Genomic DNA, 27,168 nt, shown 5'->3' on the forward strand with positions numbered 1-27,168 from the left:
GAAAGAGGAGAGAGTCTCCTTTCCACTATGATTCATACGCAGATTTAAGTCTTAGCTCCGCATCAGAGTCTTTACTTCACTTCACTTTTTGCAATGTTGATTTTAATCGAATACCCCCTTTATCCTTCATCCTATCAGCTCAATAAAATCTAGTCTACATCTTGTGCAAATTTTCGCCTTGAGGAAGTTTTCAGGGTTACGAAAACAAATGTTTTCCAGAGCTCCACTTCATGTCAGCTGCTCTCCTGTGCCAGAGGGCGGAGGCAGCGCGACGACCCTGTGTACAGTTAACTTTTCTCTCCGAGTTACGACCTCCTGGGAGGTTTTCTGTTACTGACTGCAGTCGATACCGGGGCTGGCAGCGCCTGCATTACCATATGTCATCATCGGGAGCCATAGAGACCCCTGACAGCCCTGAAAGAAGTTACATTAACAGTATTTATGATTACAGTTCCACGGGAAAGAGGTTGTTGTACTTGAGTTCGGTCTCCAAGGTATCTTAGAGAGCTTTGAATTTTTTATGTTGTTTCATTCTGGGCCACACTGTTGTTCAGCAGACAGCACATCAATGATGAAAACACTTCAGAGAAAGGTCAAATAAATAAGGCGATGGCATAAGTTGTTACTGGAGGACTTGCACATCTGTTCGGGCCGGATGACCCAAACGATGCGACTTTGTGTGTGTTGCAGGGTTTTGCCCAGCTCTGAAGAATATAATCGAGTGCAAAACCAGACCTTCTGGACGAATAAACACCCAGAGTCACATCATCTTCTGCTCTGATCTGGAGCTGTTTACCAGTGGGACGAGATCTCAGAGATGAGTTTTGTGAAATTATCTTCACTCCCATTTATCATCCTGCTATCTACAGAGTTGACCTCCATTCTCAGGTGTTTATGTATCGTGATGCTGACTGCCGACCGAGAGGCTGACCTGAATTTAGACACAGAGACACTTAGTGTGTGTCATCTGTGGCTGAGTAAACTGCCTTTTTGGGACGAATTAACACAAATGATCCCACACGACCATGATACTACTGTTGTTGTGGAGTTGCCAACTTTACTGTTGATTTTAAATTAAATTCTACGACATTCTCCACTAAGGTCAACGTCTGAGCCCAGAGACGTGACACGGTAAGTTCCTGGGTTCTTTCAGACAGTAAGATGTATTATCCCACAGTAATGCTGATATATTGTATTTTGATCTTGGTCTGCCCGAGGCCTCTGACGTATGCTACAAGTTGCTGCTATCCACCTACTCAAATCTCATCATGTAGTGTTAAGGATAAGGCTGGCAATATTCTATACTTGTGCTCCAACTTACACAATATACATACTTATTTTTTTCTTTTTAAAGGTTCAATGATTTCTGAGAACAGCAGGTACACCGTAATCTACAGCAAATCTTAATCAAAGAGAAGGAAAAAGTCATTTGTTGGGGGACTATTTTCAGCAGCGGATTTATCTCAGTGGATACTCTGGTGAGTATTTATAAAAGAATGACACTGCAGGTGGGACTGAGTCAAAAGTATCTCCTAGACAACAGTGGAGGTGTTGTCATAGGCATATAGAAATAAACTATATCTGCATTTGGATACACACACATGTACAGTTATTATTAGTAGGACACACTCACTCTTCGTTTTGGTCTTGTAACTGGATTTGTTGACAATAATAAAAAATATGAAGCATCACCAGGAACCCGTGAGGAGTAGGGCACAATTAGTAGACCATGTGCGACTGACAAGTATCATTAACATCTAAATCTAAGCAGAACATTTATCAATACCGTAGGCGAGTTTGGAACAGATTAGATTTTACACTGTTAAAAAAACATCCATACATCTATCTAACTACAAAAAATCTGTGTCCAGGTATTTTAACGAATTTGTGCAGAAAAATTGAGGTCATTTTGTAATGACCTCAAAAATGCTTTTACTTTTCAAGTCATATAAACTTGATATTCATTCAGTTCTACTTAAATGATTTACTTTAATTAACAATTGAGTTAAAATTGAATGCTCTGGCTGAGTCGACACAATCTCTCCTTAACATTTCACACTGCAGCCATGATGCTCCTGTGTGACGCACCGGTCAAACTTTTTCCCCACAGTGGCATCATGGGACTCCACATGACTTTGTTTGTCTTCTGACTTGAGCTGCATAACGTTTCACCCTGTGTGTCCGCCTCCTGCTCTGTCCTTCTTGCTCATGTTGATTTGGCACCGTATATCCTCTAATTGAGCCCCGCTGGCTCTGATGCGGCTGCATTAAACCAGCGGATCTCCTTTAAAGCCTCCGTCTTTGAACCGGTCGTAAATGATCTGTGGGCAGAGCTGAAAGCCAGGGGTTGATCCGGCGGGGTTACCAGGAGTGTAATTAGCATCAGACAAAGTTGCCGAGAAAACGGAGACACGCAGCTTGTTACTGGGCATCGTTTTGTGGGGACAGAAAAATTGACACTTCAGTCACAGTTGTCAAACAGGGTCAGTCCGCAACTTGTCAGCATTATCACCAGACGACGACTCTCTCTGTGCATATCACGCACCTGTCGTCTCTTGGCTGGTGTGACACTTTCAGCCTCACCCTCATCCGTGCCTCGGAGTGCTATAAATGTAGCTGTTAAGTAAGTCGCCGTTGAGGATGCGGTAAACAACTCTCCGAAAACGCGGCCCGATCGCTGCCTGTGAAGTCTGAGAGGCTCTTTGAGCACATTCCTACCAAATGTGAGTTAATCTACGCAGTGGGAAAGAGTTTCTTCAGTACGCACTTTCTGACTTAGAAAAAAAGGTCTGAAGGCTGCGAAGCTTATTAGATTACATCAGCCCTTAGTTGCTAAGTGACGGAATATCAAACCCTAGACAGAGGAGGGAGACGGGGATGTTTCTTTTAATCTAAGAGTATATCACTGTGCATCCCCAGAATGTTGGCTTTTTATGAAACAAAGGGAAACATGTGGGTTTAGATTGAGGATAAAACATCTTTTGTATCCAGCCATTTTTTTTTTTTTTAAACCAGCTTAATGAGGATTTTCATAATTATGATCGCTGAATAAGATCGATGTAGCACATTAATCCAAATGAATCTGTGTAATCTCAATGATACATCAGAGGTTCCATCATTATGACTGTATGTTCCCATGTGTGGCTCAAACCCTTAGAGACTAATTTTTAAACCCTTTAAGTGTTAATTTGGTGATTTGCAGGTGAAAAGACTTACGTGAGTTAAATCCTGGTTAAAAGGGATGCATCTCGTCTCAGTGCATTTTTCTATACTAGAATCAAAAAGTACAATATGAACATGTTTTTCTACAACACCCGTTCCTTATTAAAGATGAAATATGTAACATTTCTGCATAAAAATGACTAGACCTTTTAGAAACGTGGTTCATTGAGGAGAGAGCTTGTGGAGGGACATCAGGCGGTGCGTCAGACAGTGAGGAAGGCAGTTGGCGAACATGACTTAACACAACATTAAACTTTAAAACAATGCCTCATTTATGAAACTTATTTCTGTCTGAGTCATTAGATTGGGCTTCATCAGCAACAGTGGTTATTTGATTTGACTGAGAGACCCCTGGTGACAGAAGTTGCATATTGTGCATTTAAAGCTGCACAAATGAACATTTTTATTATTTATTACCAGTGGAATGAAGACTACATAAAATGTAAGCAAGCTGTTGCGTGTTGACTCTGTAGTTCCTCTCAGCTCTTTGTAGCATTTGTGACATTTTGATGTTTTCGACTTTTGTTTCTTTTTACAAGTTAGTGCCTCGCTGGTGAACATAGTGGAGCATTTAGCAGCAAAAGAGTCAGATAACTTTCTCATGAGTGGTGGAGACCAAAAACAGAGTTAAAAGGAGACCCAAAAATGGCCAGAAATACAATTCAAATCGATGCTAATGTTTCAAAGTATTTACCGGGTGTGTAAAAGGGCAACTTGGCTAACAAATTATCTATATTAACTTTTTAGAAGATAACTTTTCTGCTTTGTGTTCACATCTTGTTTTGTTACCCAGGCTTAACAAAACAACCCGAGTCCTCAAATAGTAAATGTTACCGTAACACTCAAGCATGCACACAAGAAGTTTGTCCAGTCGTAAAAATCTACAACTGACAAAAAAAATCAGGAAATATGTAATAAAATAGTGAGTAAACAAGATAGCAGAAGTCACCAGACATTTGGTGCAAGTATTTGCTGGTTGACAGTGGTTGAAACTGTTCAGATCTCAACCAAATTCAGTAGAGTTCTGACCCGGTTTAGGTGTTTGACATTTTATTCATGATCTGGGAAACAGCAGGTGACAAAACCAATTCAAAAGTATAAATACCATTCATCTACAGTTCCATTACAAGGGACTGCCACATGGTCAACAGCTCCACAACAAGCGAGTAAGTGGACCCAAGTGGAAAATTGGTTCTGTCAATTGTTGACTGGAAAATCAGGGCTTACTGGTGAAATCTTGTCAAACACACACAGTATGCCTTTGTTCACGCAATCAAAACACATCATTTTCTCACTTCTCATTGAATTCTGAAACACATTAAGCAACGTGGGGGGGGGGAAACAAAGAGACTGAATGGAAAATAATGGGGCTCAATTGGTTTAACCCATACTTAACCTGCTCCCATTGAATTCACACTGCTCTGTGTGTGTGTGTGACAGCCACTCAGCCTCAGTCAGCTAACACAGAGTCAAGACGCACAGATCAGCCCGAGAGTCTGATTTATTAATTACCTTTTAATGCGTGAGCGTCAGGGCTGTGCAAATGGTGCCAGACAAAAGAACTTTGAGTGAATCCATTGTCCTTGGGAAGCGCTCAATCTTTCAGAGTGATTGGATGAGCATTAATTATTCAGCACTGAGCCCAAACAAACGTCTGTTAAATATCCCGTAGTCTTTACGTCTGGGCCCCTCCTGGCAGTCGACTGGCAGTGCGATGGAAGGCAGATGGAGCCCACCTTTAGCGTGCCCGCCATTCCATTCATGAATGCATATATGTAACTCTTACCTAACCCATTCCTAAGTACACTCCTGACTCTGAGGCCAATCTATCCCCTGTATCAGCCAGTATCTGGCAGGGGGGTTCTCCTGCTGAGATGGACATCAAAGAACAAGACCCGTCTCCTCCTCTTTGATCTGTTCCAGTTTCGGGAGCACCCCTCGTGGTCGTTGCTCGCGATGACATCGATTTTCATCAGTTCGCAAATTGAGCAATGAAGCTCGTCCAATTCAGCCAACACTGAGTCACGTGCTTTTTTGTGAAAACAGTCACCGTGTCTTCCATCTTCTCACATATCTCCACTACATACACACTGCATTTCCACACTTACGGTCTGATGACTAACCCATGTTCCCTGTTTGTGTTATTTCCAGGCGTGACACCTGTGGAAGGCTGGATGAATGCAGGAAGGAGGTGGGCGGGAGCGAGTTAACAAATGCACCGCTCGTGTCAGATGTGGCGTTGGATCGACACCTGTAGAGACCTGTAAAAACGAGACAAGACGGAGCGCTGCCAGCATCGGGAGGTCATACATGCACTCATGCTTCAAAATGCTTCATTCAGAATCAAATGTGCATCATGCTGACTGCTGTCCAAAGTCGTCACAGATGTGCAAAAACTGAGCTTTCTGAAAGCAGAGAAAGGCTTTTTATTCTGCCTGTTCCATCAAGGACGAAGAGATCTCCATAGCAATGGTTACCCACAATCCATTTCTCTTTTATCCATAAAGGTGTCAGTACGTCATGCTCGCTGCCTCTCTCCATTTTATACACTTGAACCGAATACAGAAGGCAACGATTTAAGCATTTATAACAGAAAGATTTAGGCCGTAGGATGGTAGTCAAAGATTTTGAGCCAAAAGTTATTGAAAGCAAATGTGATAAAAAAAAAAAACCCTTTCAACAAACATTATTCTTTCCTAAAACAGATTTGTTAATTGCCCTATGAATATTCAACAGCTATTTGAGAGATTCTTAAAGGCCTCTCAAAGGGAAGGAATCAGTCATAGAGACACAGTTTAAAATCTCCATCATCATGTATGCCAAATCTGGCACTTTTTCTAATGTGTAATAATTTAAAATCCCCTTTGCAATAGAGAGAGAGAGAGAGAGAATGTGTTCTTCTTTTTAAGTGTGTGTGTGTGTGTGTGTGTGAGAGAGAGAGAGAGAGAGAGAGAGAGAAAGGGTGAGACTGACAGGCAGATAGGAAGAGCAAGGCCTGATGGAATATCGCATATAGCCAACTGTGAGGCAAGGGGTCCGATCATGCATACTGAACGAGTCTCCTTCATTAACTATCCAACAGTCTTTCTCCCTTTGTATGCACACAAAGACTCCTGCATTTCATATGAATATATATCCGCTACGGTTTGTTTTCATACGTTCAGCACAATCAGGATGAAACTGCGTTGCATTCTGTTCACAAACGTTTGCGTGAACAGCAATTTCTGCGATAGGCTCCAAGAACCGAGAAGCAGCAACCACTCCGGCTAGGACGGTGTGTGAGCTTGAGGAGCCCTACTTTGCCTACGATTGGCTGGTGCTTGTCCCCTTTGGTCATTTGGTTGGTCGGGATGAGTATGTGGAGAGATTTTTGGTTAAGCCAATCAGAAGTAGAGTGGCGTGGGCCATTCCTAGGAAAAGACGTCTTAACTGCAGGATAATTGTAATTGTAAAGGATAATTGTAATTGTAATTGTAAACGAGCTAACAGCTAACTTTCTTTAAAGGCTAAAACTGAAGGTGACTGTCAATGCTAAACGAAGTCTTGAAAGAAAGAATTGAATCAGAAAGTTGGTCTGTAACTTGTTACAATAGTTTGGGTAATAATTTGACCATTCAACTCACTAACCTAGGCGTTTGATGACAATCTGATTGTCTGACTTTATCAATGTCAGTGAATTCCTCAATCTTAGCAACTAACATGACCAAAACTGTGAAAAACAAGATTCACTTTTTGATCAACTGGAATTATCTTGTAAGGGTGCAATATGTAAGAATGCCCACCTGTCCAATGCATACTCAAAACAAATGAGGGGCACCAGAGTGATTGCTAACGGCTGCTAGCTGTAGCTGCCGATAGCTTGTCAGGTCATGTAAAAGTACAGACTTCAGAGTTTAGAGCACCAGGTGACTGGTGGTGTTGGTACAGAAGAGCTTTGGACCTGGATTGGCCGGGGCTAGCTCTATACTAACTTAAGCTAGCTCTATGCTAACTTTAGCAGATATCTTTATAACACATTTTTGTCTTTCATTGTGCACCTTTAAGTTGCTGTTAAGTTCCCTTAAAGCAGGACTAAGTAATTTCGGACGGCATTCCTTAAAGCTCCTGTTTGTAAGATGGTAAAACTGACGCTTTGGGTTTCCCAACTCGTCAGATACTGACGCTTTCAGATGGTGGCTGACCCGACCTACAATCCTAAAGCGTCAGTATCTGACGAGTTGGGAAACCCAAAGCGTCAGTTTTATCATCTTACAAACAGGAGCTTAAATGACCACAAGGGGCAATGTCAAAGTAATGGCACATTGGGTTTACTAAACTCTCTTGAATCAGACCGCCTAAGGTCAAACGGATCTGGACCACAAGCAGCAAACAACAGAATGTCTCCCGGTGTGCTACGATTGTGTCGAGTACTTATTTTACTTACGATAAAATCATCTAAATGTTTATCCGTGACATCAAGAAATGGAATAAAATAGAAACACAAGTGGAAAATAGTCATAAAGTAAATTAGTCGCAAAGAAGTACCTATCTTAAGTTTGACAATATTGCCCACCATTAGCCAAGTTAGCCATTAGCCTATGATGTATCGTCAAACCTCTGAATGTATAAAAACTAGGCAAGGGTGCTTTTCATTGTTAATCAAGTCTACTTTAAATATGCGAGAGGAAGATGTATTATGTTATATTAATGAAACAGTCTTGCTTTTATAGACGTTAACTGCACAAACTATGTAATTATGATCTCAATGGTTACCGTTAATTTGGATAATCATAGTTTAATTAAGGCTCAAACAAAGGTATGTTTTGGCAGATGTATACATGATTGACAGGCGTTTCAGCCTCTTACAGTCTGGCATGGTGGTTGCTGCTTTCCTGTAGGTCCTTGCAGGCTTCCTCCGCTCAGACAGCAACATGCATATCATATGTTTCGTGTACCTTTTTTCAGTTAGTATGCTTAAGAAAACAAACTAAAGAGACCTACGTGCGCTGCCAGCAAAGGAGACGTCACAGACACCACGTTACACAACTGACAAGTTATAAACAAACTGCAGTGCCTGAACACCGCCGTGACGAGCGCTTAGCAACAAATACATCGCCAAATGTTGACTAAAGGAGCATCTCGTCATCTCACACCTTTAACAGAACCCAAGCTGTTGGAAGTCTTCCTCACGCAACCTCTCTCTCTCTCCTAATTACCAGAGCTGCAGCCCTGCGCACCACTCCCGTACTCTGAGCTATTATAGTCGAACCAAAGCAGCACAGGATGATGATTGGCGGGGCACATTAACGTGACTGGCAGCGGCTACAAACATGCCCAGCGGCGTGCCGTCACCGCCCACACTCGGGCAGCCATTTGCCCTGCTCTCCTACCCAGCGTCAGGTCTGCTGCTGTTTACACGTCAGACTCTATTTACTCAGCGAAGGCCTCGCCGCCTGTTTGCAGCGGATCGGCCGCATTTCCTGGACTCTGCACGATATAATGCAGCGGGGCTTTCAGATGAGGCGTGCAGGCCCTTGTGCACCTGTAGCTTTGGTTAGACAGGAACTTAAAAGTGAAGATGCTAAAGTACATCACCTCTGACAGCAATAAGAAAGCAGTAAGAGAGACATGCACACATGGGTCGGTTGTTTTGTTCCGACGCCCTCGTTTTTGCATCGTTGCCTCAAAACTAACAAGCTAGCACGCAAGGGGTTACTGAGCAATAAGGGTTCATGGTCGAGCAGGTTTCTGAAATCAATCAGTTTCACAGACCGGACGGATCTGAATGAAAACAGGCCGTGGTGATGAGCGATGATGTTGCCATGACAACAGGCAGGCTGAGCGTGCAGCCTGGCTTTGGTATCTTCAGGCGTGCGGCAGGCGGCACCCAGACGGTTTGGGTTTTAACCTCTTAAGTGGAAGAAAAGCAAGCTGCAGTCTCAGATGGGATCATGGGAGGGATGGGGGGGGGGGGGGGGGATGCGTGGGTGAGGGTGAAGTGTGTGTGTATATGTGTGTGTGTGTGTGTGGTGGTTGGGAGGGGGGGGACTACAAAGTCAGGCATCAGCTAAACCTCTGCCTCACAGCGCAGACATGGGAAATGAAAAAAGGTGGTGGGTGTTATTTCTTTTTTTCTTTTTTTTGTTACCATCCCAATCCAGCAATGGCCAACTACAGAGACATGAGAGGGACAAACAAACAGATTAACACATAGGAGAACACATACACCTACACACACAGACTGTACACAGAAATATATTCTCAGCAACAATCATGAACGTACAGGAAGTCAGTCACTCTCTATATGTCGCACAGACGAGTGAGCACACCGACGGCCGCTGTTAAAACACACTGCATGCAGATTAAAGTGGCAGCGTTGAGAGTGAGGAGAGAACAGGATGGCTACAACAATAGAAACAGCGTGGGGAGCCCAGAGAAACACGCCTGCTACCGCTGACTGCTGGCACATGAACACTCAGAGATGAGCGTGTTAAAGGGACAGGCGAGACTTTTTCGGGTTTTGTCAGTGAAACCTGCGGAAAAAAAAAACTGATGAAAGGCTTCCTGACAGCCACAGACGGCTGATCTCACGTCAGTTATTAACGGAGCCGCTGTTTACACAGAATTGTCAGATTAGGTGGGATATACTGTAATTACCGAAACAAATGAGGCGGTGATGGAGAGGACTGCCGCTCTGTCGCGCTATTAATGCTACTGCCTCTCAACATTAAGACAACATTTCCCATGAACCCTGTCACTCCTGTTGCAGAGGGAGTGTTTTGGCTTGTCCTTCCTCCCTGAGCAATACACCGTTACTGATATAATGTATAATAGGCTTCAGCTAGCAGTAGAAAGTCTTTTTTCATTCATTTTAAAGGGTAACTCCAACCATTTTACATATTAAAGTGTGGATGCAGGTCTTGCGGAGTACCTAACATATGTAAAAAAAAAAAAAAAAAAGTAAATAAACAAAATTAGTGTAAAGTCTTCCAGAGGAAGCTGCATGTAATCTGATAAATTGCCTCTGGTGATGTCACTCAGTGGCCAAGTGGCATCATGGGTAATGTGGGCAACCAGGTTTTGAAAAGGAAGAAGAATGTTCGGAATAAGAAAGGTGATGTCTGAGCTTCTGCTGTATTGTTATTTTTTTTTTTTAAACTGTCTATCATTAGTCCAATCAAGGTACTGCCTTTTGAAACCTGGCACCTACATTACCCACAATGCAACTCAGCCACTGAGTGACGTCACTGGAGGCAATCAATCAGCTTCCTCCGGAGCCACAAAAGACTTCAGACTACTTTTTTCACATATGCAGTAGTACTCCCCAGGACCTGTAAACACACTGTAAAAGTGTTGGCGTTACCCTTTAAGATAAAATAATTTGCAGGAAGCCACGACAGTTTAGCTTCCTCTTGACGGACAGTTGCATAAAACACACGATGTGATTTGCAATTTCTCTTAAATGTATCCTGTGGAGTTTTTGACCTCTTACTAGCCATTTTGCCTGTGTCACCCAAGGGTGCTTTTGTGCACATGGGCGACATGATACACAGTCCAGCCAGGGGTTTCTTGCACTGATCAACAGGTGGCAGTGATGCATGGAGCACTGACATGTGCCAGAAAGACAAAGAAGAAAAAGAGCGCTTGCAAGTGAACCAAGGAACCTTAAAAGAAGGAAGGGTACATCAAATGACTTCTGATGAAGAAGTGCCTCCCAAAAATGAAAGAACACCCTCCAGAGAGTGGTGATTTTTATTCTATTTCATCAACATGTTGTTCAATCAGTGACTTTGTGTAGGAGAGGCTCTTGCAGTCTCATCAATGAAAATCAGTACGACCTGCCCCATCAGACAATCACCATCATTTCGGGGGGTGTTCTTTCATTTTCTGGAGTCATTTCCTTATCGCAAGTCATACAACGTAAATATGTTTGCTTCTGGTGTGTTTCTCCGTGGATCTCCCATTGACTTCAACACAACCGGCACCCCAGTCCAGCCTCAAATCAAGATTCAGTAACATACAGTAATGACCTGTCTTAAGTTCCCTGTCAGAAACAAGGCAGTATTCAAACTTTGTAGAAAAATCAGCTTTGCAAATGTTTTAGTGTACAGTTTCTATTAACTGTCCATGTGAATAAATGTATAACTTATGTGTACGTGTATCTTTGATACTTAAGTGTATTCATTGCAAGATGAAATACTTTTGATACTTTAGATATCAGTAACTTTAAGACTGCTATTCAAGTGCTGTTCATATGAGTGATACCACTTTTTAAGTTTTAGCGTGACTTTTGGGCACGAGACTGTATTCAGCTGCTCAAAAAAGATTTGAGGAGTTTTGGTAAACAGGGTTGCGCATCAAATTTTATACTGTAAATGCGACAAAACATGAAGTGACATAAACTGTTTCCTAAAGAATACTTTCCATGTTACAGACTAACAAACCTTTTCAGTGTCTTCAGCGTGGTTGTGGTCAGGATGACACCATGATTCCGAGCCGTTCTGCAGGTGATGATTGCAGTAATTGCCATGTGATGATTAGTGTTCAGATGTGCATGATCCATCCATTCATCTTTGTATTCACCGCACGCCGCTACGTTTAATGTCGTTTCCGCCGTTAAAGAGCACTTCGCGGTGACTACCGGCCTCTCTGCGGTGTCGGGGTCAAAGGTGAGCTGTGTTAGAGGACTGAGCTTTGCACCGGCACGAGTTACCAAGCTGAGATCACACCTTTCATTTCCATGGAGGATAATTCCACATTACTCTCTCCTAACGCCTTGTCAGGGGGAGGATTAGTGCCCCCGAGGGCCTTCTTTTAGACACACACACTCACACACACTTGCTTTCACACTATGCATAACCTCTCCTCCTCTCACACACGTACACACAGCCTTCTCTCTGCGCATGGGAGTTGTTTGAAAGGTTAACCAAAAGCCAGCTGGCCTTTTGATAACAGAGGAAACGTTAAGGCATCACGGAGGAGCGCATCTCTCCGCACGCCGCCCGCCGCGACACCAAACCCAGGCCTAACATGGCTGCAGGTGGAGCGCCATCGCCATCTGTGAGCGGCGGCTCCCGTGCAGGCGGCGGAGGTTTGTGGCCACTTATAGAAACAGATGCTTCTGCGCGGCGTCGGTGGCGGGGAAATGTGGCGTGACTTCATTTCTGTGTGTGCATACTGGGTGAGTGTTGGTGCGGGGAGACAGATGCATGCGTGTTGTAAACACAAGCATTCAGCTCCATCAACTCCCTTCTGCCAGCGAAGCATCGCTGAAACTAACTCAATATTTACCTCTGATACGTCCCTGCGAGTTCCTCAGTCGGAGGAGTAATGGCCAAAAAAAAACATTTCCAAGAAATTGCCAATGAAATTCGGTGGAGGAGTACAAGGAGCAGCAGATGGGCAGAATTCTGCGGTCGTCTCTAGTTTCCCTGCAGAAAAGACCGCTTTGGAGGCTGTGGCTGTAGAGTAGCAGTAATTTAATGTTGACACAACCTCAGATTTAGCATCGATGTCACACGGAGTTGTAAGATTACACTCCGAAAGTATCTTCTAATTCGGGATCAGTATTTCTTTCACACATAAAGCCCTCATCCTTGCTGGAAGTTTGCTCAGGGACGAGCGATACGGGGCAAGGTCAATGCCAACGCACACACACACACACACACCCACGCACACACACACCTCCAGCCCAACCACTCACCTCTAGATAGGAGACGGACTGTGTGAGTTGGCGATGGAGGAAACAATTAAATATTGATCGGATCAGGAGGCTAAAGTGATCACTGATGCCGCTCGCTGACTCATCGCAAGAATTCTCGTTACAGCTGTGACTCCGGGATGAATATACATTCAGCGTGTATCAGCTTCCTGTCAGATGATTTCGTTTTTCTGGTAAAAGTCCCGAATCTGGATGGTGTCGTGAACAGAGGGGAAGCTTAAAAGTTATTTCATTTCTTTCTACGTCAAAGATCAGTATTTGTCTTGATTTCCAGCACTCCCACTAAAACATGTGCAGTCTGACGGAGAGTCTGCTTCTCTCTGGCACTGCAACATCCAAACCTCACAAAAATCCATGTAGTGAAGCTCAAACAGCTACCTTAGTGTCGTAAATAAATACAAGGACTGACGCAACCACAGCAGTGATGAAACAATGCTGTTTCTGTTCCTAAATTACGTTAAGCTCAGGCCCTGTCACCAGACAGACAATGTTGGCAGTTCAAGTTTCTGTGCCTCGTTCATGTTTATGACTGTACTTTCATATCAGAGGGGCGAGATGGCTGTGGGTTAAGGTGAGAAGGCTGCCAAGACCAATGACAACAGACCAAAACCACGATTTGTTTTAAAACGAGACCTCGGGACAATCTGAAGCCGTGATTGTGTCGACAAAAGCAGGTATTTCAAAATAAAAGCTTAAAATGGTTTCCTAACTGTAGCCGAGTGGGTTTTGTGCCTAAACCAAATGAGAGCACAAGCAAATTGAGCCTCAAGAGAAAGAAAAGTTGCAGCATAGATAAATGTTTCAACATATCAATAGTTTACAGAAACATTGCCAGGATTTATTTTGGCTATCGGGTCATCAGTATGCTCTCTTTTAGCTGGTAGGAAGATGGTAAACAGAGTTTGATCTGATGTATTAGTCTGACTCTGTATGTATAACAGAGTATTTCATGGCAGCAGATAATGGCTAAAGACAAACAGAGAATCAAACTCTGTCTCTGGCAGTTTGTCCAACAGGTCTAAGAGCAAATATGATCACCAAACATAAAGAAACACCCAAATAGCATTCAAACCACGGTCACACACGGTTTGATCACCTGTTGACAATGTGGTCAAAGGCAAGATCCTTTCTGATGAAATGCTGAAGGGAAGCCTCTCATCAACTATAGCTTGGACTGATTCAGTAAACTGATATCAGATCTGTAAAGAATTCACAAATTAGCCAGTAAGAAATGTATATTCCTGAAGTTGAACTTGCCCAAGTTTCTGTGGGATTTAGCAATTTGGCAAAACAGTAACGCTCAAGAATAATCATCATTAATTAATAGTTAGTTAAACATTAGTTAACAGTTATTTGACCGTTGCCACTCCGCTCTTTACGCTAACCTAAGTTAAATGTCTCCTGGTTGTATATTCATATTTATTTGGCAGACGTGAGAGCGGATTTACTTTTTCCATCAGCCGCTCAGCAAGTGCATTTCCCAATGTGCGGAACTATTCCTTTACATGCTGTTTTGGAGGCTGAGACTAAGTAGAATGTAGCCGGGCAAACACCAATGAGAACGTCAAGCTTCAATATCGCTGCAAAATCTCCAGTAACTTGTCCGATACTTGTTTGGTCTATAAGATATCAGACAATGGTAAGAAAAAAAAAAAATGTCGATCAGTGTTTCCCAAAGCCCCATATTTCGTCCTCGAATGGCTCATTTAGTCCACAACCCAAAGATATTCAGTTTACGGTCACAGAGGAGGAAAGAAATCAGAATAGTTGGCAATTCATACAGTGGTTGACAGCCAATCAGTGAATGGAATAAAAGCAGCAGCAGCTCTGATAAACTGTCTGGCAGACAGCTGCTGCAGCCCTGCTCTCCGGTCAGGCAGTTTCACCTCTGGCCACACCCGAACCAGTGATGTCACAGTGTCACGGGTACTGTGCCACAGACGCCGGACGTAAAACATCAGCAAGAGTTTTTCTTCCTTCATCTCACTCATGCCTTTATTCATTTGAGAGACAAACCCTCATCAGACAAACCTGGACTACTTTGACGGCGCAGCAACAGGTTGCGTGTTGGCGTCACGACACGCCGCCCCTGACGTCAGGAGGACATCTGTACGGCGGCTGTGCGTTCACCTCCGTGCGCACAACATGACATCACAGCCGGAAGTCACACGTCAGCCTTGCCGATGAGGAGATTGATTTGCCTTCCGTTACCCAGAATTCACCTGCGGCCCAGGGTGATCCTAGCGGAGCGCCCTGTCGCTTCACTGATAGAGTGGAGCTGAACTGAAAGGTGATTTAGCGACGAGTGCGGCAGACGTGGGCGCCGTCTGATGAACTCAACTCGGAAACACTCGACTCAAACTCATCCAAAACTTCTGATTGAAAGACTTGAGCGTTCTGTGTTGTCGGCTAAGACTTGTAATCCCAGCATGCAACCTGATAAAACTCAAAAAACATGTCTCAAACTTGATAGAGTCACACACTTCCACCGTGTCTGAGTGTATAAAAGCCTGACAATTATACAATTCGAAAAAAAAAGGACCCTAACCGTAATCCTAACCCTAATTGTGGAGCAGATAAAAAGCCCAGCACATTTTTCTGTTGTGTTGATCAGGAAAAGCTGGGAGCGTGGCAGGGGGGACGTTCCTGAAAGCTGCAACCCGATCAACAGAACAACACAGAGCACAGAGCAGCACAGATATAGGACAACCGGCATCAGAGTGCAACAAATGTAGGCTATATAGCCTCTGTTTTGGCACAGGCCTACACACCTACAATACACTGCTGCTAAGAATATCCACCCTGACGGAGCGTTAACACCTTGTTCGCTCCTGAGGAGAGGAGGAATCTGCCGCCTTTGAGGCGATAATTGCACCTGTTACCAAATCAGTGCCGCACCACCTGGAGAGGAGGCAGGTCGGAGTCGGTGGAGGAATGAAACATGTCAGGCTCATTCACACAAAATGAGGTTGGAGGGGAAATGATCGTTTTAGAGAAGGAAACGGGGGGAAGTTTTTGAGACTTTATCCTAACTTCTAAATGACTTTGTTGAATCTTTCAGAGAGGGGGGGTGTTGTGGTTGAGATCACTTGTTTAAATGAAGTGTGTTTTAGGGGGGGGGGGGGGGGGGAGAAGAAGGGGTCAAGTGTGTGCGTGTGCGTGTTTGGAGAGCTCCAGACGCAGCGGTGCGCCCTTACCCTCGCCGCCCGAGAGGAGTAGGGATCCTCGAATAGATTCCAGATCACCGGCTGCCACTTCCTCCACAGGCTGACATTCCCGTCGGCGGCCACGTCCTCAATGCCGAGCCTCTTCCCTATCTCGTCGTCCTCGTCCCCGTTGTCCACGTTGAGCTCGAACACGTCCAGCGCCTCCTCCGCGTCCCGGTGCTGCCGGTATGTCATCCAGCAGCAGGGCTCCACGTCCGTCTCATCGATGCCCCAGAAGGAGAGCTCCTCCTCGAACAGCGGTCCGCACACATCCGCCGGGCAGTGGAGTTTCCCGGTGCGGTAGTAGTTGAGCACGTAGGCGAAGACGCCAGGGTGGCGGTCGAAGAAGTACTCGTTGGTCCGCGCGTTGTACTCGATGAAGCCGGGGACTTGTTGCAGCTGATCCAGCACGGAGTCGATGTCCGAGTCGGAGGCGAGCAGGGCCAGTCGCGTCCCCGGCAGGGTCTTCAGGGTGGTCTTGTAGGTTTCGTGCCTGGTGCCCCCGACGTTGAGGATTATCCTCTCGTTGTCGTCAAACTTGCCCATCGCTCTGTATCAGACATGACTCGATGGAAAGCGGGGGAAGTTGGCGAGTGCAGTCCGGAGGTAACGGCGAGCCCGACGCGCACACACACCCACAGCCCTGTTCAGAGGAGCTCCGGGATCCTGGTGCGCAGCATCTCCGATTTCACTCATCCGACGCTTTCGTGGCTATTTAAGGGGGCGACGAGGATGTCCATCGTTTGCTCGGGTTTTTAGGGAGGGGGGTTCGGTTGAGGCGGAGGTCGATTCGATTTGTATCCCACAGTCCGCTCAGACAGTCGGGAGTGTTGAATGGTCTCAACCGGTGGCTCCAAACAGACTGCGCTGATGCTGATGCCGTGTGCGCGTCTCCGGCGTCCCTGCCCTCTCCAAGACGCACAGCCCGCTCGTCAGCGTCGGGCTCGTTACTCCAACAGATGTAACGTTCCTCTCACGGAAAAAAAAAAAAAAAAAAAAAAAGTACTGTCGGCTCTTTACTCGCACGTTACACAGATTACACGTCGTTTTCCGTTACACTGTCGTTTTCTCAGCTTCGGGAAATGAGGAGAAGTTGGAGTGAGGGGAATGAATCAGCGCTCATCTGTCACGGTCTCAGCTCCGACACAAGGAGAGCTGAGAAATGATGGGACTGGAAACGATGTTGATTTCAACGACAAAACCCAGCTGACGCAGAGGTGTTTGAAAGCAGGAACACCAAGAATAATTGCTATTTGTGTGTGTGATTTAAGCCTTCCATCCGTCCATCAGGAGGCCGTGTAGCCCGCAGCCTTTCCAGCTCCTTTCTCTGTCCCCATCATTGAATTGTTCCACTGGGTTATGATTATTACCTGGCGTTGCAGGTTTAATTGGATTAATTTACTCTTATCAGCTGTGGCATTTCACACTAAGATGAATGAGAGCATCACAGAATGGGGAGAGCAAGCAGCATCACATGTGCATATAAATGATGTGCATCCCTGACTGAGACGTGCAGGTTGATGTGTGTTTGAACTGTGCTGCAACAGTTGAGTGTCCTTCAGCTAATCCCTTTTTATTCCAGACTCCAGGTACAGGTGGCACGTCGTGTTCTTTTTACTACTTTCGGACATTAATCGAGGGAAAAAAATAGCTGTTAGTTTGAGTCCTAGTATAAAGCTGTCAGCATACAAGTGTAATAAGTTGGCGGAGGTACGAAAAGTAGAAGCAGAAGTAACAGGACTATTAATAATCATTAATTAGTAGATGCAGTGGGAGAGGCCGTCATGGTTTGGGATGTTCTCTCAAAAAGGACCAATGCATAAAATTGCTTTTAAAAAAACAAAAAAAAAACAAAACAAAAAACAATAAAAAGTCTTCAGACATTCACTGGAATGTTCTTCCAGAGGTGTGCTCTTTCACTATACAGAAAGATTTGAGCTTTTTAAAGGATGTAAATAACTTTTCAAGTCAATTTAGAATCTCTGGGCTCATGGAGACTTACTATGTTATTTTTATATTATTATACAGGACGAGCTGCATGGAGACATTTCATGTTTTTTTCCCCTTTAGGTTTGTTTATTTACCTTTTAAAGCTGCAGTTTGTAGGATTTAGGGGCATTTGAGTGGATCTATAGGAAGGAATGGACTATAATATTCATAACCATGTTTTCATCACTTGTATAATCATCTCAAACTGAGAATCGTTGTGTTTTCATTACCATAGAATCATGTTTTACGGTAGCCCAGAATGGACACAAAAACCGTGACACTAAATAGAGATCTTTGTGTTTTTCATATTTTTCACAGTTAGTCATATTCTAGGGTGAGACGAAGGGTATTATATTTGCTTAACACTGCCAGATCTTACACACTGCACCTTTAAAAAACAAGTCCCCATCTATTTCAGTTGCTTAGCAGAACGCTGCGAAGCTGTTTTGCTCCAGAAGTTTTTATGTGCCACGAAACTTCACCTGCCTTTCCATCAGCATGGAGGTGAGTGGATAGTGACTGAATTTACATTTTTTGGCTGAACCTTTCCTTTAATCACATCGCGTACGGTGCGAGGTGATGGGGGAAACTGGCGAACCTCCTGTCTAAATGGCATTTGCGTGACGGTATCAGCAGAGTGAAAGTGAAGAGTGTCCGGTTGTGAAGGCCATCGTGTGCACCGGATTTAATGCTACAAGTCAGCTGGTAGCCGAGGAGGTGAAGCATGAGTCCTGATGGAAGCAGCTGATGCAAGCGAGGGCTCTGTGTGTGTTGGAGGATTTGGGTTTTTTCAGAAAGAAAAACATTCTCAACAATGTGCACAATGAAGGCATGATATTTACTAAAATAATAAAAGGTATTAAAGGTGCACTATGTGTATTTGGAAAAGAAATCCCCAGAAAAAAACTCAAACACAAACTCAGGAGGGGAACAACGTCCCCAGAAACTAAAAAAGTTGGTAGTTTGAAGTAAAACAGTATGAAATATAAGCCTTGATGCGATGCTCTGCCGAACCTCTGCACCCTGCAAACTGAGAGGCTCTGCGTGTGAGAGCAGCCGCACAGATGTCTGCCATAAGGGCCGACGTGTGACGGCCTCCGCTCGGCGCAGCGTACGAGGAGGAAAGAGTGACATCTTCGGGGGATCTAAGCACAGCTCAATCAACGAGGAGACGCGGCAGGAAGCTCGCCTATAATTACATGCATCATTATTCCCTGATGTACGGCTGCTTTGTAGAACTGCAACCTCTGAGTAACCTAATTACTCATTACTCGTGTTGATCGGATCTGCTGAGGAAGAGGCAGCTGTCTGGTTTTTTCAAATCTGGCTTGAAAAATGGAAACAGACACTGAAAGTTTGCTTTACACGTCCGTTTTCATATTTTTTTTTTACAAAAGATAATCATTTTACGTCAGTGTGAGCTGCACTGACATCTTTTGGTGGACATTAGAATTGGCTGTTCGGGATGGTACACTGAACTAACTGGGCCTGAACGGGCAGAAGGAACTGGTCTACAATCACGGCTGGGATCAAGGTAATTCATCTGTCCACCTGTTTCCTCACAGTGTGGTTACAGATACAGAGGAGATTTCATTAAGAGGCTTGTGTAGCGACAAGCCTGGAGAATTTCTCCAACAACATTAATGTTCTGAGATCTTGTGATCAGTGATGATCAACACAAGTCAAAGGTCCCGCGTAATGCTCATGTTTCATATTCGTACTTTTATTCATGTTTCATCTAGAACATGTCTACACGCTTTAATGTTGAAAAAAACGAACTCTATTGCTGCAGCACCTCTGTGTGAACTCTCCGCCCAAACAGCCCAGTCTGCTCTGATTGGTCAGCCCTCACAGGCCTGAAACCGCATTTCCGCCTCGGCGCTTGTAATACTTTCCCAGTGTTTGTATAGAATTTACGCCTGCTTTATAATACACATGGGAGCCTCACTTTAATGATACGTCGCTTAATCTGGGAGATTGTTTTCTACATTTCTACGGCAGCCAATACCTGCTTTTCTTTCTTGCTACACTCAACAGGAAACATTAGAACGGAGCAAAGCACAGAGGGAGCGTTACGATGTAGTCAGATTTATTAGACCTTTCTCTGTACGTAACATTAGCCGCAGTTTTTCTCCTCTGTTGTGAAAATGTGTCAAGCTACTGTAAATAGCGAGGAGGGCCGAGGAGTGGGAAGAGGATGCGTCGCTGTTGAAACAAACGTCAGCGTTGAAACAGACCGGACAGCTAAGAGTGACAGATGGTTTCAGTAAGGGTCAGGGTTTATTCACTCAGCTTCCGTTGAGCTACAGTGAAATGTAAACAAGCAAACTGCCGCGGCGCCACGGAACCAAAAGAATGTTTGTTCCTGTGATCAGCGCCGGTCTTGAGTCGAGCTTTAAGGTGTTGATTTAGCACAGAGAAGTGATAGAGAGATGTGTGGTAACGACTTGTCAATGTAAAGGGTGCCACGCCCTATAGCACACGCTGCTTTATGGTCCATTTTACTCGAAATGGGACCATAATCTACTAAATCAACAGTAAGCTGTATGGAAGAACACTGTAAACTAGCAACTGAGACCATAAACTCTTTGGGAAACTGCTCACTGATGCAATAAATCAAGTGAGAAGTAGGGTCATTTTCTCATAAGCTCACATACCGTCAGACTTCTTTTTGCAACCAGTGTCACCCCCTGCTGGCCATTAAAAAGAGTGCGGGTTTAAGGCACTTCCATGTCGTCTATTATTTTGTACAGTCAGCGGGTTCGATGCTGTAATGCTTTATGTAACCTCAGCATTTGTTGACAATGGCAATGAAGCTGAGTCTAATCTGATCACACCTAATCGAATCTACGCCACCAGTATTTATTTATAGTATATAATACTGAAAGTTGCCGTACTGTGTGTATAATTCTGAAACACAAAACATGTATCAAATACAATAAACTAATTTGGTTTAACATGTGAAGTTCTTTCCCCAAGCAATCTGTCCAAACAACTGACCTCAACTGGGATCCCTTCAGCAGCTACCCCGGTGTTCCACATCAAAATAACAACCTGTTCAGCACTCTATTAAAACTGCAGTAATTGTAAATGGATTCAGTTTTTAGCTCGAGTGAAGTCGTGTGGTTTCTCTGCACCTGGCGCTCCTGCTGCAGAGTCCCTGAAAGAAAATAAACTCCATCAGTTCTCTTTTTACAGTATAGTGTAAGCACAGGGACTCCCTCTCTCCACCTCAAACTTTTCACCAATTGCGGACAGAGGTCAATTTAGGTCATACGGTACAAGAACACTTCGGAAAAAACCTCCGCTGCGGTAACATTACTCATTTTCCACGACCTGCTGCTTCCCATTTCAATTTAAAATGAACCAGCTGGTGAGTTTTGAAATTGGGGTGTTGAGGCCTTTTAATGTTTCTACTAATGAGGCCATTCATCACAGAAGATGAAGTATTTGGGACTGTAGTGGGTCAAGACGGTCCTCGCCTATAAACAGCCATCCTTGCAGCTGACCGGTACAGGAAGCAAAATAGCAGTCTCTTCGCTCCCCCCTTCTCCCTCCCTGTAATATCTTCACTAAAAATAGAGCAGCCAGATTGCTGATCTTTATCGGGAAGTGGAGAGTAAAAAAAAAAAAAAACAGAGAGGAGTCTATTGGAAAGCCAAGGTCCTTGGCCAGTCCATTTTCCCCAAGTAGAGCCATCGGATGAGTCCCCGAGGGGGCCGAGGGCTAGACGGGCAGCCTTGCCTGGTTTCAATTCAGGTTCGCAGCAACATCAATCAGAAATGCAAGCAAAGAGTATGATGTAATTATGTTCAATGTTTTCTAAGTGGAGGATTTTTGTGAAAAGACGTTCTGAAGTATTGTTTTCAACCAGTATTACATTATGAGAAATGATGATGAAAATAAAAACATGATCCAGGCCACAGTAGAGGACGGAATCCTCCACATTCACACTCCACGAAAAGCTGGATTCATTATGGAAAATGCTAAGGCAACGGGACAAAAGACATTTCGGTCAATAGAATGAAGACAACGAGTAAAATGATCGTATCGTAGTTCGAGCTTCGGAGGAATTAATTGGACGATGACACTATTGAAATGTATTCCTTTCACTGAGCTCCGGAGCAGCGACCTTGTCAGACGGAGGCGGGGAGAGTTTGCTGCCCTTTCGGTCTGAACTTTTCCGTTACCACCCTGAGCAGACTGTCTCCTGGCTTTATATCTGATGAAGCAACAATACCTCCGCCTCCCTCCCAGAGGTCTGACAACACAATCCTGCTGACTTTGAAGACATCCAGGGGGGGCGAAAGGACAGGTCTTTGTCTGAAAGCTGAAATAAAAAACGCTGCTATTTCAAATGCCTCTTCCGACAATGACAAAAAAAGAAAAGAAAAAATGAAACGCTCACATTTTATTTTCATCACAGGAAGAGGGCAACAAGGAGCCACACGATGGCCCAATGAGCCCTCTGTACTGTCTGAACTCCTTGTGCGACCACCTAAGGGGATACTGACATTTTTTGACAGATGAAGAGATATGAGAACACAGACTGATCACTTCCAGTATGACCGCTTTCTCTTCACATGAAGCCACACATTTGTTTAAAGGGTTAATCCAGTGTATTAGTATTACGTTATCATGAAGGTGGGAGACTCACAAGGAAGGTAAACCAGAGCACGGTCAACATTTAAAGCAGCGGAGGCTGAGGTAAGTTTCAGTCTGTATGGCGCAAGGTCCGGTGGTGCTCTATCCTACGTTTCCCACAATGCTCATCAGTGGCACCTTTTCTTTAGAGTTTCCTTTCCACGTAAAAGGTCACATCTTTCAAACACTTGCCACCTTATTGTGACGCAGGCTGTAGAATAAACTGTAGAAACTCGATTATTAGAACAAGACCAGCACAACTGAAATAGATGAAATCAGAGAAGCGACTCTGTACCTGATTAACTAATTCAAAGGTTCTCTGTTAAGTTTTCTTGCAAACAAATTACTAATATCATTGTGTTTTAAGCTCAAGGCCAAGAGGTGATTGCTGTATCTGCCTGAGGATAAAAAAAAAAATAGAAGGTTAAACTCACACTGAAATGGACTAAAATACAATCCAAACTGTCCTGTGTTTTTTTTTTTATTCTATAGTTCATTGCTATGTGTTGTATTTATTATCAAATGAGGCTACTTTTTATTTTGCACATTTCCACAAACATGCTTTTCTATTTCTATTTATTTGTTGCTTTTCTTGTTCTTTTGTTTCATAAATGCATCAAAACACGGCAGCATTGAAACGGAAATGCAGAATTCAAGTGCCTTATACTCAGTGTTGGGAAGATTACTTTGGAAATGTAGTTGGTTACAATTACAAGTTACCCTCTTGAAAATGTAATAGTAGTGTAACTATTTCAATTACTTTCTCAAAGTAATGTAACTAATTACATTTGATTACATTATGATTACTTTTCTTAATTTTGAATGAAATCTCTTAACTGCTAACCATTTTCACATTTTAAGACCTATAGTGTGATAAACCTTTCAGTTCAAAGGTTTAACCATATATTATGAGTCTGATCTTAGGCCTGTACTGCGAAGGAGGCTCACTTCCTCACTAAATGGAGCAACAACGGGCTGATTTCAGCCAAGAGGAGCAGGTTGTTTTAATGGAGAGAGTATGAGCGATACAAAAAAGCCTGATCACAGCCTGAAGCAACAGTGGTGCTGCAAATATGACAAGAGGAGGCTGATTTTAATTTCTGACAGCTCTACATTGAGCTGCTTTTAAATATGAAGCTTTAGAGCAACAACAACTGTTGTTTTAAACTGTGTTTTATATTGTTTTCAAATATTTCACTGATCACAATTATAAAATGCCAGTGTGTGTTTTATTGAAAGCGAGGCTGGGTGTGCGTATGAAAATAGGTTACAGTGGGGTTTTTAGGTGCTGTAGCTACAAGCAAATCTCATGTTGTCTCTGTACAAAGACCTTTTTAAATGTGAGAAAACAGAATAGACTACTCAAGATTTGCGTTTGGGCAACACATAACAGGCGAAACAATTCATTTATTCATGGCCACATTAAGTTAAATTATCTGTCCTGCTGCGATCGCACAACTTCTTTCAGTGGTGACTGACTGTATATAAAAGTAAATAAATGACCTCCTGAGACGCTCAGAGAGAAAGTAAACAGCAGCGGATCAGCGCGATCTCTCCCTCCGCACAAATGTTCTGATCCAGCTCCACTGGACTGTCAAAGTAAAGGTGACGCCAGCTGTAAATGAGTTAAATAGTGAAACAGCGGCGCTTTTATAGCCGATTTTATGATTACTCTGAACAGAACCTGGTCGGGACCAGGTTATGAGATAGGCATAAGTTACCATGGTGATCTAGCCGGGTTAAAAGAGAGCCACCTTTGTAATACAGGGAAGCCTGGCTTCTGTCTGTATGAAGTGTTTTTGTATTTCCAGCCCAGGAACATCTTGTGCGCCGCCGACACTGTTGTTGCTGCTGAGTCTGACTGCCGCCGTACGGTTTGTCGGTTGAGTCGAATGGCACATGACCAGAGAGAGCCAATCACAAGCGTCAGTTTTGGAAGGAGGATGTTGATATGAAAAAAACTAAAAACAAACATGAATCCAGGAGGGCGAAAAACTATTTGATAAATCCGAGCTTTTGCGGCGATTTTTCAAATGTAACTTAAGTTGTAATCATTGAAATTTCCAAAAGCAACTGTAATTTAATTACATATTTTCTCCCAGTAATGTAACGGATTACAATTACGTAAATTTTGTAATTAAATTACGTAATGTCGTTACATGTAATTCGTTACTCCCCAACACTGCTTATACTGTAAGCGTAAGTAGCACAATGCAGAGTTGACACGTGATGTGAAAATATAAATGAATGCTCATTTAGGCCCATTGATGATCTTGATTGACCTTGACCTTCATTATAAGACACAGATATGTTTTGCGGCTCCAGACAGATTCTTATTGTGAGGAAGAGGGGGGTAAAAATGGCTCTTTTGATAGCAAAGGTTGCTGACCCCTGCTCTAAGTCCATGACAGAGGCGATTTACTGCAGCTAACAATTACAGCCTCGTCATCAAAGAGCATGTTAACTGTGTCAATAAGCATAGAAAGTAATCCCTAGCACCCTGAACATTTCAGCTCGTCCACATAAACACGCCTCAGAATGTTTTTTTTTTTGGTGGTTAGAAGTCCAGTGGAGCCCTGAGGGGGTGGAGGGACTTCTTTATTTATTTATTTTTTCACAGCAGCCCGTGCAGACTCTGCTTTAGCTCCAATCACACACTATGGAGTACAATGAAAAAACACATTATCCTGCTAACCACGGGCCCTTGGATGGAATTAGGCAGAAATCCCAGCGGAGTAAAAAAAAAACTGAGCTGATTAAATGTTGCTTTGCCTAATTGAGGGAGCCAAACCAATTTGCAACGAATCCCAGATCTTTTTACCACCACTGCACGAGAGGACGCCATTAATAAACTCTGTGCGTCTAATTATAAGTTATGACAAGAGGGGGCGGGTTAATTTCACCAGGATACTTTGGAGAAGTTCTCAAAGGTACTTAAATGATGCTGGAATTAATGAGGAGAGGAGCTTTTACTTTGATATGTTTATTGCACACTTTTAATGATTAGACAATCCTTCAATTGATCTGTTTTGATCTGTTTTAAGTATGAAATTCATGAAAACCAGTAGTTATTTAATAAGTTGATGAATAAATATACAGTAAAACAATTACAACAGCCTTTTACCTGATGTCTTTGAATTAACTGTGGTCTTGTGGCGCCATCTGCAGGATACAAAGGGAACGTCAACACCGCCCTCAGTTTAAAGGGATAGTTCGGGTTTTTTGAAGTGGGGTCATATAAAGTACATATCTATAGTCGAGCTGTTTCTTACCGTAATCACCGATCAGCGCAGCCTCAGTTTGGAGGCAGTAGTAGAGAGCCGCTCCAGCCCAGATGCTCAGCTTTGTACTGCAGTGAAAGGGGTCCAGCAAAAAAGCGAAATTAACCACCTAAAACAAGGCTCACCTAAAATTTTTTACATCAGTTCAAGTGTACGTTGTATAGGTAAAATTCACACCGTTTTACATCGCAGTCAGACTGCACTTTCTTTTGGCACTACATTTTGTCAACCGCAGAACCCCCGTATCCCTACGCATGAGCGCTAATGCGGAAGGATATAGAGAGTTAAGTTTCGTTTTTATCGAAAGTAAACCTCTCGTCCAGCAGCTGGGCCTCGCGCTGTATTCCGCCGCTCGCAGATCAGCTGTTGCCCAGTTACGCTAGTGCGTAGGGATACGGAGGTTCTGCGGTTGAGAAAATGTAGTGCCAAAAGAAAGCGCGGTCTGACGGCGATGTAAAGCTGTGTGAATTTTACTTATACAACGTACACTTGAGCTGATGTAAAACATTTTAGGTGAGCCTTGTTTTAGGTGGTTAATTTCGCTTTTTTCCTGGACCCCGTTCACTGCAGTACAAAGCTGAGCGGATGGAGCGGCTCTCTACTTCTCCAAACTGAGGCAGACGGAGGCGGGGAGAGTAGGGAACAGATCAACTATAGATATGTACTTTATATGACCCCATTTGAAAAAAGCCTAACTATCCCTTTAAGTATCCAGAAAGTGAGCTTGATATTCAAAATATATCAGCTAGAAAATTTTAATTGCTTTGAAATTTGAAGTCCTGACTTTATTGCCCTATTGCGGCCCTCTTTACCTCTAATACTGCTTATTGTTAAGCCATTTCACCCTAATAAATTTTGAATGGAGCGGGATGGAGAAGTTACATTTAAACATACTGCCATAAAAAAAATCTGTGGTTCCAAGTGTCACAGACCACAGATTCACAAGCATATGTAGGTTGAAGTTTAAATAAATCATCAGCTCTTCAGAAGTCAACCAGACCAACAACGTCCCTTTTTTTTTTGTCATTTTATTATTTTTTTCTGTTTCCTCACTCAACCCCTCCCCCCCCCACCACCACATAAAACACACAACATTCAGCACAGAAATCAAACTATTCAGAAAGAT

The 27,168-nt window shown here is 43.6% G+C and overlaps 1 protein-coding gene across 9 annotated transcripts in view; it reads right to left on the bottom strand.

Moving 5' to 3' along the window:
* Window positions 1-17,455, bottom strand: part of kcnc2 (potassium voltage-gated channel, Shaw-related subfamily, member 2) — a 97,260-nt gene extending 79,805 nt beyond the window's left edge. For 7 of the 9 annotated variants that reach the window (XM_030440061.1, XM_030440055.1, XM_030440058.1 and 4 more), the window contains exon 1: window positions 16,120-17,454. In XM_030440061.1, the coding sequence (XP_030295921.1) occupies window positions 16,120-16,674 (555 nt within the window). In that variant the 5' untranslated portion in view covers window positions 16,675-17,454. Of the gene's footprint in view, window positions 1-16,119 lie in introns of all 9 variants that reach the window. The other 2 variants (XM_030440063.1, XM_030440062.1) reach the window with 2 other exon arrangements.
* Window positions 17,456-27,168: the final 9,713 nt, after the last annotated feature.

Source organism: Sparus aurata, chromosome 14, assembly GCF_900880675.1.
Source record: "Sparus aurata chromosome 14, fSpaAur1.1, whole genome shotgun sequence".
NCBI lineage: Eukaryota > Metazoa > Chordata > Actinopteri > Spariformes > Sparidae > Sparus > Sparus aurata.